The 16,117-nt window shown below is 38.5% G+C and overlaps 1 protein-coding gene across 2 annotated transcripts in view; it reads left to right on the top strand.

The window, feature by feature from the left end:
* Positions 1–16,117, top strand: part of LOC133623169 (tetratricopeptide repeat protein 28-like) — a 632,620-nt gene that overhangs the window by 915 nt on the left and 615,588 nt on the right. For both annotated transcript variants that reach the window (XM_061986219.1, XM_061986220.1), the window contains exon 2: positions 13,118–13,417. In XM_061986219.1, coding sequence (XP_061842203.1) covers positions 13,118–13,417 — 300 coding nt within the window. The remainder of the gene's footprint in view (positions 1–13,117; positions 13,418–16,117) is intronic.

A 16,117-nucleotide genomic window follows, 5' to 3' on the forward strand; every position in this document is an offset into this window, starting at 1 on the left:
ATAATGTTTGAAAAAAGGTGATCGTTTTTTACAAAACTTTTGTTTTGAAGGGGGAATTGCAAACTTCCTGTTGATTTTTGTATATATGAAATGTAGGTCTAAGTGAGACCTACATAGGTTTTTGTTTCATGTCTCTAAGACATTCCTACTGGAAGTTACAGGCAGTTTTGTCTGAGTTTTCTTCCTAGGAGCAGTTATGTCTGTGTTTTCTTCCTAGGGGGCACGAGAGCGCAATTTTGAGTTTTGGGGTTGGTTTTTTTTATTAGATCGAAATTTTTGCCAGTCCTGATGTGTGTGTCCAGTTTGGTGAGTTTTGAAGCATGTTAAGGGGGTCAAATTACAGCTCAAAGAGGCAAAAGTGACTGTTTTTAGTAAACTTTTGTTTTGAAGAGGGAATTGCCAACTTCCTGTTGATTTTTGCTGAAGAATGTCAATGTATGAAATCTAGGTCTAAATCAGACCTACATAGAGGTTTCATGTCACTACGACATTCCTACCGGAAGTTACAAGCAGTTTTCTCTGTGTTTTTCCTAGGGGCGCTAGAGCGCAATTTTGAGTTTTTTTTTTTTTTTTTTTTTTTAATAGATGGCAATTTTCGCCAGTCCTGATGTGTGTGTCAAATATGGTGAGTTTTGAAGCATGTTAAGGGGGTCAAATTAGAGCTCAAAGAGGCGGCGGAATAATAATAATAATAAAACGCACAAAATACAATAGGGTCCTCAGCTGTCCCAAGGGGACATTGCGGCCCCTAATAATAAGGTGTTGTGGATGGAGAGTAAGGACTGTATTATTATTATTATTTTTATGTACAGCTCTGGTAATGGGTACATTCGCACCCACCTGCACAAATGTACTTTAAAATGTAACAATCAAATAAATATGACTTTTTTTTTTGTTTACTAGGGCATGCATATATAATATGCATTAGTTTGACCATTTAAAATCAACGATAATAAAAAGGAGATGCTTGGAAATAGCATAAAAATGCCCCAAAAACTTGGAAAAACGCGATTCATAGCGTTACTTTTTGGTGTAGCCATCATGAGCGTTCTGTTCAGGTATATTTATTTTATATTTTGATAAATCATCATATTTATGTATTACTAAATTTAAATAGGTATTGATCAATCTTTAAAGGCCTACTGAAATGCGATTTTCTTATTTAAACGGGGATAGCAGGTCCATTCTATGTGTCATACTTGATCATTTCGCGATATTGCCATATTTTTGCTGAAAGAATTTAGAGAACATCGACGATAAAGTTCGCAATTTTTGGTCGCTGATAAAAAGCCTTGCCTGTACCGGAAGTAGCAGACGATATGCGCGTGACGTCACAGGTTGTGGAGCTCCTCACATCTGCACATTGTTTACAATCATGGCCACCAGCAGCGAGAGCGATTCGGACCGAGAAAGCGACGATTTCCCCATTAATTTGAGCGAGGATGAAAGATTTGTGGATGAGGAAAGTGAGAGTGAAGGACTAGAGGGCAGTGGGAGCGATTCAGATAGGGAAGATGCTGAGGCGGGTGGGACCTGATATTCAGCTGGGAATGACTAAAACAGTAAATAAACACAAGACATATATATACTCTATTAGCCACAACACAACCAGGCTTATATTCAATATGCCACAAATGAATCCCGCATAACAAACACCTCCCCCCTCCCGTCCATATAACCCGCCAATACAACTCAAACACCTGCACAACACACTCAATCCCACAGCCCAAAGTACCGTTCACCTCCCCAAAGTTCATACAGCACATATATTTCCCCAAAGTCCCCAAAGTTACGTATGTGACATGCACATAGCGGCACGCACGTATGGGCAAGCGATCAAATGTTTGGAAGCCGCAGCTGCATGCGTACTCACGGTACCGTGTCTGCTTATCCAACTCAAAGTCCTCCTGGTAAGAGTCTCTGTTGTCCCAGTTCTCCACAGGCCAATGGTAAAGCTTGACTGTCATCTTTCGGGAATGTAAACAATGAAACACCGGCTGTGTTTGTGTTGCTGCAGCCGTGCCGCAATACACCGCTTCCCACCTACAGCTTTCTTCTTTGATGTCTCCATTGTTCATTGAACAAATTGCAAAAGATTCACCAACACAGATGTCCAGAATACTGTGGAATTTTGCGATGAAAACAGACGACTTAATAGCTGGCCACCATTCTGTCCCAAAATGTCCTCTACAATCCGTGACGTCACGCGCAGGCGTCATCATACCGAGACGTTTTCAGCAGGATATTTCGCGCAAAATTTAAAATTGCACTTTAGTAAGCTAACCCGGCCGTATTGGCATGTGTTGCAATGTTAAGATTTCATCATTGATACATAAACTATCAGACTGCGTGGTCGGTAGTAGTGGGTTTCAGTAGGCCTTTAAGCTGTGTGTATTTGATTTCAGTTTGCTTTTGACATCTTATTTAGAATTGTAGTTGAAACTTTTACAACCTTGTGTTGCGCTCATGATGGCGTAACCAAACTAGATTTCATTTAATGATCTTATTTTTTATATATATTTTTCCCCTTTTTTACATTTATTATATTTAAATATTCATTTATAAACTTTAAATACATTTCAAATATCAATAAAATGCAATTGCCTTCATCTTATAGAGTAATAATTAGAAGTCGAGCTTAGGGCTGCATGATTTCGAGGGAAAAAACCTAATTGCGATTTTCTCTCCAAAGTTGCGATTGCGATATTTATGCATAAAAATGAGGGATGTCCGATAATGGCTTTTTTGCCGATATCTGATATTCCGATAATGTCCAACTCTTAATTACGGATTCCGATATCAACCGATACCGATATATACAATCGTGGAATTAACACATTAATATGCCTAATTTTGTTGGGATTCCCCACTGGATGCATTATTCATTGTAACTTTACCATGAATTGATTAACGTGGACCCCGACTTAAACAAGTTGAAAAACCATTTAGTGGTCAATTGTACGGAATATGTACTGTACTGTGCAATCTACTAATACAAGTTTCAATCAATCAATCAAAAACAAGGTTTTCCAAAATAAGAGAACAACTTCAACTCAAGTTATGGAAAAAAGTGCCAACATGGCACTGCCATATTTATTATTGAAGTCACAAAGTGCATTATTTTTTTTAACATGCCTCAAAACAGCTTGGAATTTGGGACATGCTCTCCCTGAGATAATCCTGATACCCATTACCCATCCATCCATTCATTTTCTACCGCTTATTCCCATTGGGGTCGCGGGGGGCGCTGGAGCCTATCTCAGCTACAATCGGGCGGAAGGCGGGGTACACCCTGGACAAGTCGCGACCTCATCGCAGGGCCAACACAGATAGACAGACAACATTCACACTCACATTCACACACTAGGGCCAATTTAGTGTTGCCAATCAACTTATCCCCAGGTGCATGTCTTTGGAAGTGGGAGGAAGCCGGAGTACCCGGAGGGAACCCACGCAGTCACGGGGAGGACATGCAAACTCCACACAGAAAGATCCCGAGCCCGGGATTGAACCCAAGACTACTCAGGAACCTTCGTATTGTGAGGCAGATGCACTAACCCCTCTTCCACCGTGAAGCCCGATACCCATTACAACTATGGGAAATACTATACTTTGACTTTCACAAAGTGCATTATTTTTTAATTTTTTTTTAAACATGCCTCAAAACAACAGCTACAAAAACAATGAAGGCACACAGCTTCAGTTCAGAGTATACTAGACGTCCGTGTTTTACCGGATATGTACCGCTCCGTACAGCGGCGTTTTAAAAAGTCATTAATTTTACTTTTTGAAACCGATACCGATAATTTCCGATATTACATTTTAAAGCATTTATCGGACGATAATATTATCGGACATCTCTAATAAAAATGCATAAAATTGCGAAAATAACACGTAAAGGAAGACATGCTGCTTTTAGACTGTAAGTCAACATATTATTGTCTCAAGGGGCTACACATGTGGAGGAGTTCAAGTACCTCGGAGTCTTGTTCACGAGTGAGGGAAGAGTGGATCGTGAGATCGACAGGCGGATCGGTGCGGTGTCCTCAGTAATGCGGACGCTGTATCAAGCCATTGTGGGGAAGAAGGAGCTGAGCCGTAAGGCAAAGCTCTCAATTTACCGGTCGATCTACGTCCCCATCCTCACCTATGGTCATGAGCTTTGGGTTATGACCGAAAGGACAAGATCACGGGTACAAGCGGCAGAAATGAGTTACCTCCGCCGGGTGGTGGGGCTCTCCCTTAGAGATAAGGTGAGAAGCTCTGCCATCCGGGCAGAGCTCAAAGTAAATCCGCTGCTCCTCCACATCGAGAGTAGCCAGATGAGATCTGGTCAGGATGCCACCCGAACGCCTTCCTCGGGAGGTGTTTAGGGCACGTCCGACCGGTAGGAGGCCACGGGGAAGACCCAGGACAGGTTGGGAAGACTATGTCTCCCGGCTGGCCTGGAAACGCCTCGTTTGACTGGGGAGATGGAAGGAAGTCTGGGCTTCTCTGCTTAGGCTGCTGCCCCGCGACCTGACCTCGGATAAGCGGAAGAAAATGGATGGATGGGGCTACACATTAGAACAGTCCTTCTCAAATAGTGGAGCAGGCCCCCCTGGGGGGTGAAATTCAACATGCTTTTTTGCCGTACCAGAATATGACAGAGCGTATGCAGCACTTGGCTTCGCTGTAACCACAGTGGGAGACGAGGAAAGGCCAGTGTGTTGTTTCCTTTTAATATTATTAAGCTTACAATGTTATGCAGAAGTATAGTTGTAACAATATACTATAACAATAGCTAAATTATATTATTTATAGTCACGGTGGAGAGTTGCGCAAAATATTTTCTTTCTTAGGGAGGCGTAACAGAAAATAATTGAGAAGTACTGCATTAGAACAATATACAATATTCTACGTTCAAAAAATGTTAGGCTTTGTGCAGACATACTCAGAGTTTTTGTCCACATCGTGTTTTTAAACCGAATAAATAACTGATTAAAACTATACAGTGATCCCAGCGATGCACAGAGTGAGACGTATTTTTCCCTATGCAATTCTGATTGGCTACATAAAAAACAAACAAAACAAAAAAAGCTTTAACATCTTGTGGTTGCTTATTGCACAAATTAAAACATTGATGTCGATTCAGTGTTGATTAATTGTGCAACCCTCGTCGAGATTATTTATTTCCCTACCCCTTTCTCATGTCTATTTCTGATTATGCATTCGAGTTGTGTTTTTTACATGTTGACAATATTTTCTTTAAAAAGGTTTGCCATTCAAAGTTTGTTAACCGCGTTTTAGGACTCACCATTTTCTCCATAAAGAGAAAAGCATACAGAATGCGTAGCAATGATTAGATAGATCATTTAGTGATGATGGGAGTGATGCCGGCTTCCCAGCAGGCTTTGCGGCACCAACAGTATTTGTAAATATGTGTGTTTATCTGTACAGTAATCTATTTATTTATATCTGCACCTTATTGCTCTTTTATCCTGCACTACAACGAGCTAATGCAACGAAATGTCGTTCTTATCTGTACTGTAAATTTCAAATTTGAATGACAATAAAAGGAAGTCTAAGTCTAAGTCTAAGTTTACATTACATGTTTATTGCTATGTTGAGTTGTTGTTTATTTATTTATATATTTATGTATTCCAAGTAGCAGTAGTTGCTTTGTGTGTGTTTTACCCACTTGTTGTCATTTTTGTGCAAACAGTGAATTAGGTTTCTGTGCAGTGATTCTCCGGGATGGTAAATACAATGCAAGTTCAGAATTGGCTCTCGATTGTTCCAATAGAGAGCAACTCCATCAAGCAAAGCTCAAAAGGCTATCACCATATCGTGCCTAGAAACTGTCTGATTAAGCGCACAAATATACAGCTGCATCTTCGACCTTTACCCCTGTCCAACTATTATCCGTTGTTCTAGAGACATTGATGTGTGTTTCAGTACTTCCAATCCCTTGAAAAGACTAATGTCTCTGACTGCAATCTCAAGTTCAAGCTGTCAAGGATGATAAAAAAATTTACATTTTAAAAAAGAGGAACCAGCTTCAATTTAATCAGCTACACATCCTTTTGACAAAAATTCCCCTCATTGATAGCACTCAAACCTCTCGTGGTGTTTACGTACACAATCGACAATGTTTTGTGGGCGTGAGACCAACGCTGTAACATTTCCCTCTGACCTGTTTGAATAAATACTTCTTCCAGAAGACCCGACCTCTGACTGTTAAACACAAGAACATGGGTATAGTCTTACAGTAGCTTAAAATGGAAATTATTTTAGAAAGCAATATATAGTACCTGTTTGCAAGCTTTGCCTAATATCAGGTTTTATTTTAGTAAGAGATGTGGTGCCGCTGATATTCTAAATTCATTATTTTAGTGTATTCTTGACTTCCAGTAGGAATAAGTAAGAATCTCAGGTGTAATTTATTACATTTAATGTGACCAGGAAGGGCTACACAAATAAAAACCAAGGCCAAAAATCACACTACGTTATAACACTACATTTCCTCACTACCAAAAGCCTGCATGCGAACTTGTGTTCTATTCTGTCGACCTCTGGAAGTAATTACCAAGGCTTCCCATATCCCAGAATTCCCTTTGAGGAGAGGTGTGGTGAGGAGGAGGAGGAGGCGGTGGAAGGGAAGCCGGCTCAAAAAACATGCAACTAGAGAAGACTTTCCTGACTCGGTAATACTCAACCACCCATCACTGCTAATGGAGAAAACGGCTACTTTTAGGACTCATTTGTCACTTACTTGTATGGTTTGTCTGCCAGTTACCATGGCGACAAGCTGGAAAGGAACGGGAACACCCCCCCGCCTCTTAGATTTAACCCTAACTTATCTTAACAAAAGTGAGTACGCGGCTCACATTTCAGCAGCCGTTTTCTCATATCTTCTCAAGGGACAATACCACGGGAGTAAACCTTGGATATAAGTTGCAGGAGTCAGTGTAGAGCTTGGAAAGCAGTATAGATTGCTGAAAATAAGTCAATGCACAGGAGGAATGGCCGATTTGGCCTAAAATCTGTATCGCAATTACAATATATTACACCCTCTAGCAATAACAGTATTTTGCAATATGTTATTTAGCATATAAATGATAATAGAAACATTTCAAAACTAGTTAAAAAGACTCCTAATTTAGCTACTGACGTATGCAGTAATAATTACGTAATTTCCGATTATTTTCTATTACTATTATTGATCTGCTCGCTAATTTACTGTTAATACTGTGGCGAGTTACTCTCTGCTGTAACATGGTTTTATCTTCACTTCTATTAAGATGTATTAAGCACTTATTCTTCTTTTGTTTGTCTACTGTACATTAGTTTTGGGTGAAACTACTGTACAAATTTGGTTATCGATCCAAAACTTAGTAGTTAAAAGGGGAGTATTGGCCATACTGATGTTCATATTTAAAATTTTCAAGCTCATTAAATGATTAAATTTTTTTATCACAATTATAATCAGACAAAACACTGGATGGCAAATGTAAAAATATCACTGTAATATTTAAACTATTTCCTTATTCCTTTATATTACATTCAATATTTGTGATTAAGTAAATAATTGTGTAAAATAATTAAAAGCTAAACAGACGAGTGGCTCTTTTCTCCTGAGTTTGTAAACAATAACAATGTGATGATAAAAAAATATCACTGTAATCACTGTATTATCGATCATATACTGACACTATACCTGGTATCATTAATTTTGATATTTGTATTGATCCATGCATCTCTGTTTACATTCAAGAGCTCTACCCTACCGTTTTGTTCTGCTTTTTGTATCCTCCTCCGGTGTGTAGTGTTGTATGTTTAGCTATTTCTCATCCTGTAGTATTCCAGTGATAATGGTACTTGTAAGAAGCGCATTTTATTTGCTGTCATAAAGGCAAGGATGAGTGATTTAGAAGCAGCTTTGCACTGTGGAGGGACATTAGCTCGCTAGCGACGATGCTACATTGCGTTGAAGACGCCTTTGTTCGCTTGTTGCTGTCAAATTTGAAGGACACAGCTAAAATGTCTCATCAACATGCATTATCACGATTAGAGGTGGGGGAAATAATAGATTTTTAGATGTATCGCAATTCAGACATGGACGATTATAGAATAGATTAGTAAACGTTGATAATCGATTTATATAAGTATTTAAGTAATGCAGACCTTTCTAAAATTTGGCTGACTGCAGCAAGCCACCTCACTGAGAGATCCGACCAGCTCCTTTGCACACATTTTCATTAATTTAATAAAGGTGCGAATCAATGTAACTGTAACTGTAACTGTAACTGTTTTTTTTTTTTTTTTTTAAGTTGCAAATGATAAATGCTTATTTAGTGAAACAAAAAGAAATGTAAAACTGTGTCAATATCCATAAATTAAAGATGAAGTCTGGGCTTCCCTGCTTAGGCTGCTGCCCCCGCGACCCAACCTCGGATAAGCGGAAGAAGATGGATGGATGGATGGTTATCGATTTTTAATCGAATAGTAGCTCCTGAATCGTAATCGAATCGTGAGGTGCCCAAACATTCCCATCTTTAATGATATGATTGTATTAAAAGCTCTATCGAAAATTTTTTAGCATTTCTATTGTTTATTGTCAATATCATGCAACCTTGAATAGAAGTCAAACATTTAGAGTAGTCTGCCAGCTATTTAGACAATAATTGTTGTGTGTTGAGTCTTTTTCAATGTAATTCTATAAGGCTTTGCAATCTGCAAATTGACTACTGTATTCATTTATTTAGTTTTGTCCCTTAACAGGATATTCTATAATTTCTAGAAGGTAAGGGGTGTGGATACCTTTGTGAAATATTGTACCTCCAAATATGGATATATCTTTTAAGTTTAAACTAATTCATCTGTATTTTCATTAGTCGACTAACCCCTTTATTGCACTAACATATTCCTTGTACTCACTGTAGACCTTCCCTTTAGTGCATATCAATATGTGATGAGACTGCCAACAGACCACTTATGCTGAGTCTCATTGAGATAATTTGTAATGTTGTCATGTTTGTTTGAACCAAATTAATGTTGCATTATCATTTAACCTTCATACAGTTGCTTAGGCATTTTTCTATAGCTCTTTTGCATTCTGAAATCGACTGTGTGAACTGAAAAGAAGCTGCCAGTAAATCGAGCACGAGTAAATCGCTGTTACCGGATGCCTGCACAGTCTAATGAGATCCAATTATTTGCAAAGACAATGCTCCGTTTAAGTTGAAACTGTCAGAGAGGTCATCATTTAACAGTATGGTTATCACTATGTGGTTGTAGTTTGCATTGATTGCATCATGCTGATAGTTGTATAGTGGTTACCTTATGTCAGGGCTATTCTACTACATAATGACAAGGGCCGCAGTTTTAAGAGCCCAAGGGCACAGGGGCCGGACATCGAAATGTGGATGTTTTGTCAGAAAGTGCCTCCGCAGGTTATATTCCTTTGAGACTGCGTTTACGTAATTACAAAGTACACTCTTTGACTTTCACACTGCGCTGTTAATAAATGTATTATTCTGCACTCACTACTCGTTTCCAGCGATTGCAGATAGTTAACAGCATGAATAAACGAAAGCTCCAGAAGTTTTGTTGAGAATTGATGTTCCTTCTTTTGAATTAATTTCCTTCCTCTGTTATATTTCTTTACACTTCTTCCTTCATTTATGTTTGTAAGACTGAAAATATAAATATAAAATCAAAATTACAAAAGTATAATGTTCATTGTGTATTTTACATAAATCAAAATAATTACAGTACATGTTTAGTGTTAATATATTCAGACAAAAAACTACAGATGTTTGCGCATACACAAATTAAACAACATCTACATCAAAATGGCACACTGTGTATGTGACTTATCACAATTAAACCTAAGGTGTAGCGTTATCGCCTTCTACTGGTCAAATTTTGCGCTACGGTACATGTATTAAACAAACTTCGATCGCCAGAGATTCTTTTAGATAAAAACAACATGACCGTGAATACAAAATACATTACGAAGTCAACAGTTTCAATACAAAACAAACTAAATATCTTTATGCACAATATTTACTTACAAAGATTTGACCAATTTTCGTGATGAAGCTTACACGTGTGAATTTCTACCGTAGTTGGTGCTTGTCTAGAAAACTGTGTGCGTCACTCTAAAGGTCCGACAGGAAACACTAACTCGAACACTTGCTCAGGGTAGAAGATTACAGTCGTTGCTAAAAGTCAGATTTTTGCAATTTATTTAGATTTTTTTTAGGTTTTAATGAGTAGTTTTCCTCTACTCACCTCACTGCTGCTTCATTGTGACACATAGGCCTCGGTGTTGCCCCCTGTTGGGTGGCGGGAGTACTGCATACATGAGCAACCGACCCTAGTTAGAATGGTTTATTCAAAGCCTATTTGGGTAATGTTCGGCGGGCCAAATTAAAAGATTTGTCGAGCTGGAAGTGGCCACCAGTTGAATAGGCTTGCCTTATGTTGACACATTGACGCATTGTTATAGTGTAGTGTAGTTGTACACCTCTGCAAACTTTTAAAACAACATGAGAATTGACTTATGCCAGTGTTTCCCAACCTTTGTTAAGCTAAGGCACACATTTTACATGAAACAAATCTCAAAGCAAACCACCGAACGTGCCATGACTTAATGTATGGATGGCAACACAAATACAGGATACCACGCACGTGCACAGACATTTTTCGGGGGCAGGAGCTCAAGCCAGAAAAAAAGACACATCGCAAAAAATATTCATATAACGTATTTTCCGCACTATAAGGCGCACCGGATTATAAGGCGCACCTTCAATGAATGACCTATTGCAGGGGTTGGCAACCCAAAATGTTGAAAGAGCCATATTGGACCAAAAATACAAAAACAAATCTGTCTGGAGCCGCAAAAAATTAAAAGCCATATTACATACAGATAGTGTGTCATGAGATATAAATTGAATTAAGAGGACTTAAAGGAAACTAAATGACCTCAAATATAGCTACAAATGAGGCATAATGATGCAATATGTACATATAGCTAGCCTAAATAGCATGTTAGCATCGATTAGCTTGCAGTAACCAAATATGTCTGATTAGCACTCCACACAAGTCAATAACATCAACAAAACTCACCTTTGTGCATTCATGCACAACGTTAAAAGTTTGGTGGACAAAATGAGACAGAAAAAGAAGTGGCATAAAACACGTCCTAGAAAGTCGGAGAAAGTTATACATGTAAACAAACTAAGGTGAGTTCAAGGACCGCCAAAATTAGTAGGACAAAACGGCGCTCGCCAAATACTCGAATCAGTGAAGCATGTTTAATATAAACAGTGTGCTTTGTAACAATTAGGGAGGTTTGTGTCATGTTTGTCCTCCTACAGAAACCATATTAAAACAAAAAATAGATTTTTTTCCCCACATCTTTTTCCATTTTTCATACATTTTTGAAAAAGCTCCAGAGAGCCGCTAGGGTGGCGCTAAAGAGCCGTAGAGCCGCGGGTTGCCGACCTCTGACCTATTGTAAAACTTTGTTCATATTTAAGGCGCACCGCATTATAAGACGCACCGCATTATAAGGCGCATAGAATAGACTCTACAGTAGAGGCTGGGATTACTTTATGCATCCCGTAGTTGCGAGACCTGTTGTGGCTCAATATTGGTCCATATATAAGGCGCACCGGATTATAAGGCGCACTGTCAGCTTTTGAGAAAATTGGAGGTTTTTAGGTGCGCCTTATAGTGTGGAAAATACGGTCATTGATGTTATTATGATAAAAATCCCAGCAGGATATTTTAAACATATATATAGTAAACAATACAAACTCAAATCATCATATTGGAATAAAAGGTGTACTTAACACGCATTTACTTTGTTTTGACAGAGCATAAACAGCATCAATGGATAGCTCAGTTTTTATGACACTTACCAATCACACAAAGAATGTAGGTTGCAGCTCCAATTAGGTCATGTTTTTTTTAAATGATTTCACAACAACTTTTGATGAAAATAATAATATTTTTTCCCAATTTTGCCCGGAAAATGCAATTATATGATCTCATATATAATATTGAAATGCAAATGTTGTCAGGTATGCCGTCTCTCCCTTCATTAAACATGAGAAACATCAGTAAACAACTGTTTTTCTATTTTATTTCTGAAACTTTGGACCAGTAGCGACATAATGTTTTCCGCAGCGCTAATTTGAATTTTAAAATGCTATTAACTTATTACCTGTCCGTCTGATGCTGCGTGGCCGAGAAAACGTACTGTAGGTCCAGGGTATATAGGACGAGGTGGAGGGGCAGGGGCTTGTGAGCGCCGTCTAGCAGTTTGGGGAGGGATTATCACAAGAACTCAAATATATGCCCTTCAGATATGAAAATATATTTGGGGGGAATTGATTACAAAGAGTATTTTTTTATTCTTAAATGAATGAAGAAAAAATTGGGCTCCAGCAGAAAGGGCAGGTCTCTAACTGTTCACATGCCTGTTGGATACACAGGTCAATGATGTACCTTTTGCCATGTTAAGTTGTTCTACTTGTCAATATTGTAGTTTTTTGGCATACAGTAGATTGTTTAGCAATGTTATTTGTTGAAAACACACTTGCTGTATTTTCCAAACTATAAACCCCACAAGTCACAAGTCACAAGTCACACCCACTAAATTTTAGAAGAAAAACAAATGTTTTTCATAAATTAGCTGCACCAAACTATAAGCCATCGATTTGACTCGGTGTTTGAGAAAATGGCGGATTGCTTCCCGATGTGACGTCACGTTGTGACGTCATCGCTCCGAGAGCGAATAATAGAAAGGCGTTTAATTCGCCAAAATTCACCCATTTAGAGTTCGGAAATCGGTTAAAAAAATATATGGTCTTTTTTCTGCAACATCAAGGTATATATTGACACTTACATAGGTCTGGTGATAATGTTCCCCTTTAAATATGATAATTTTAGTACATTGTTTGATTTCTTTTTGCTTAATCCATTCCATAATTTAGCCGCTGGCGAAGAAAAATCCATAGATTAGCTGCACCTTTGTATAAGCCGCAGGATTCAAAGCTTGGGTAATATAGTCCAGAAAATACAGTAATTATTGTCACTTACACCTCTTTTTGCATCTCTCCAGGCCTCAACCTCCGGCCGTTGGGCTGCGAGCCGACCTGCCCGCTGTGTTTCAGGAGACAACGAGACCAGGTCTGGTCTCAGCAAAGCGGAGTTCATGGAGAAAGTACAGCGGAGCAACGAGGCGTGTCAGCAGGGGGACTACAAGAAAGCCGTTGAGTTGTACAGCGATGCCTTAAAAGAGGACCCACAGAACTGTATCCTGTACAGTAACCGGTCTGCTGCGCTCCTCAAGCTGGGCCAACACCAGGCTGCACTGGATGACGCCGAAAAAGCTTGCGGAGTTAATCCTAAATGGCCAAAGGTAAGAGTCTTTCTACGTCCTCTTAATATGAATATACAAAACAATAATTTGTAAAACTATTTTTTTCTGCTGTTTATAGTAAAGTATAAAAAAGAACAGCAAACAAAAATCAACATAGAAAACAGGACTTGAGTGTAATCCAAAATTCTAAACAATATTTATAATCGGCAACTACAGTAAAATCACTAAATTGAAATATAACTTTGTGGTTACAAATGTATGGATTATGGCATGCTTTATGAAAATGTTGTGTATTTCATTTCAATACTGGTGGTTGAACGAGGAAAACATTTGCAGAGCATTGGATTGTTTTTATTTATTTATTTATTTAATGTACAAACGCTGCTGCTACTTACCTCACAGACTCATGCTGCACTATTGTTGGTATGACAACCGACACTTCCTCCTCACTCTTCTTGTCCCCCAGCGAGCCTCGCCATGTCGCCGGCCAGGGCGAGTTTGCTCAACAGCCCTGGTTCTACCCGGTGACAGCCGTGATCATATTAATTAATTGACTTTTTGTCTCTTTTTTTTTTATTACTCAAATAAATGTCGAGTGAGAGAGCGTGACTTGATTTTTCCCTGATGGATTGTTTTTCATTCTGTGTAATAGGGATGTGCCGATTGATTGGTTAGTGATCAATATTGTTTGATTTTCGAGAAAAAGTCACAAACAGCGATCCCCTGTGACTGACACTGTATTTATTTTTAGTCTCAGATTGAGTGGGCGAACAGCTAATGATGTGTCTCCATACATATTGGGATCCCCCAAGCTAATAATAATAATCGCCTCCACTGAGGTAAATAAACTGCATTTCTTAGTATTTTAAGTATCATTATTAAGTAATGTTATCACTGGAGGACGAGGCTAAACATGTTACACACCGATAGCAATCCAGGAGCAGGCATGTTAATAGCAAAGCTAGCTTTAAACAACAACAAGAAATAAGTGCTTAGTAAAGTTTAAGAAGTGTAGATGGAACCATGTTGCAGCAGAAAGTAAGCAGCTGTTAACAGTAAATTAACAAGTAGGTTAATAAGAGTCTAGAGAGAGGATAATAAACAAGAATTATTGGTGTGTCAGCATTGTCACAGTCTGTACACGACATGTAAGATCCATAAATTGGTAGTGTCTATACCAAGGGTAGTATCTGTTAATGATTGATACTAGACTGATGAGGTTGATGTTTTTATTTTCTTAAAATTATTTTTTGTTGTTGATTTTGTTAATGTTTACAAACTGAATAATTCCTTGGACACAGAATGACTTTGAGGGATTTAAATGAGTAGTAGACACAGTGGTACTAGTTTTTGGTTTTGTTAAATTATTGTGTACTAATTGACGTTGTTGTGCTCAAACAATTGTATGTAATACAAATAAATAAGGAATTAGTTTACATTTTGTGTTGTAATTGGTAAACTGTCAATAGCACTTACCATAAATACATTTAAAAAAAAAGACAGTTAATAGATGTGATCAATATGAGTATCGGCTGATCTCACTCATGGATGATCGGAATGCATTTCTACTTTATATTCATTTAGATGAAGATAGCCATCCGTCAGCTGTCCTTCTGGGAAGTTCTATGAAGAACTGCAGAGTAGAAAATAATTAGAATACAATAATAAGAAAAAAACCAGTATGACAACATCTGTATGCACATGGCCCTGAACATGGTTTGTGTGTGTGTGAAGAAATCGCCCCAGAGAATCACAATATCAGTTCTTTGCAAAAAAAAAAATACCATGAGTTACATTTTTTGGAATCGGAAAACCATTCATTGGTTGAAGCTGTTTTTGTTTTTTTTGTGAATATTAATGGGGTTTTACTTGTACATAAATGTTCTGAGTATTGCAATGTTTCATGTTAACGTTTGTGGATGACAAAGCAGCACACACACTTATGCACACACACGTGCACGCACACAGCACTTTGGCGCACGTCCTGTACTGTACATGTTGTCCAGAGAGTTACCACAGCTATCCGACATTTCAGCTTCCTCCCTGTGGCCACACAGTGAAGAGTATTTTAGTGAACAACACACACAAGCGAACACACTCCAATGTGGAACTGTGTGTGTGAACAAGTAAACTGTGTCTTTTAGGTCTGATTCACAGATAGATGGAGACATTTGTAGCCATGGTTACTGTACCATACAAGAATTGGGAGACCTCCAAATTGCAATTTCGTTGTACAATGTACAATGACAATAAAGATATATTCTATTCTATTCCAAAAGACTCAAGGCTGCAAAAATAATTTGTTTTACAAAAGACGTCAAATCTAAAAGGAATGACTCTCCCGCTTGACATCAGTACAAAGTTTTTGGAGTTTTGGTCCATGGAGCTAGTCCGGGTCATGAGCACTACTAACCTTTGATAGATTCCACATTACTCTGCCACAAATCGGTCGCGGCCCAATTCCTCACTGAAAGAGCGATTCCATCGATTTCACGATTTAGTGTGGAGAGATGCTTTTGTCTGTCCACGGAGAGATTGATGATAACGTGGTAGAGTGATATTGACGCTAATTTGTCGCCCGGGTGATGCATTACATCTCTTCTTGGCTCTGAGGTCACGTACATGTCCAGGTAGGTTTTCTTTTCAAGTCATTGCAGCAACACTGTCCTTGCATATTTCTGCCAATGACTTGCATCATCCTTCATTGACATCTGCTCTGTTGTCAGTTTGCTTGAAGGA

The sequence above is a fragment of the Nerophis lumbriciformis genome, linkage group LG12, assembly GCF_033978685.3.
Source record: "Nerophis lumbriciformis linkage group LG12, RoL_Nlum_v2.1, whole genome shotgun sequence".
Taxonomy (NCBI): Eukaryota; Metazoa; Chordata; class Actinopteri; order Syngnathiformes; family Syngnathidae; genus Nerophis; species Nerophis lumbriciformis.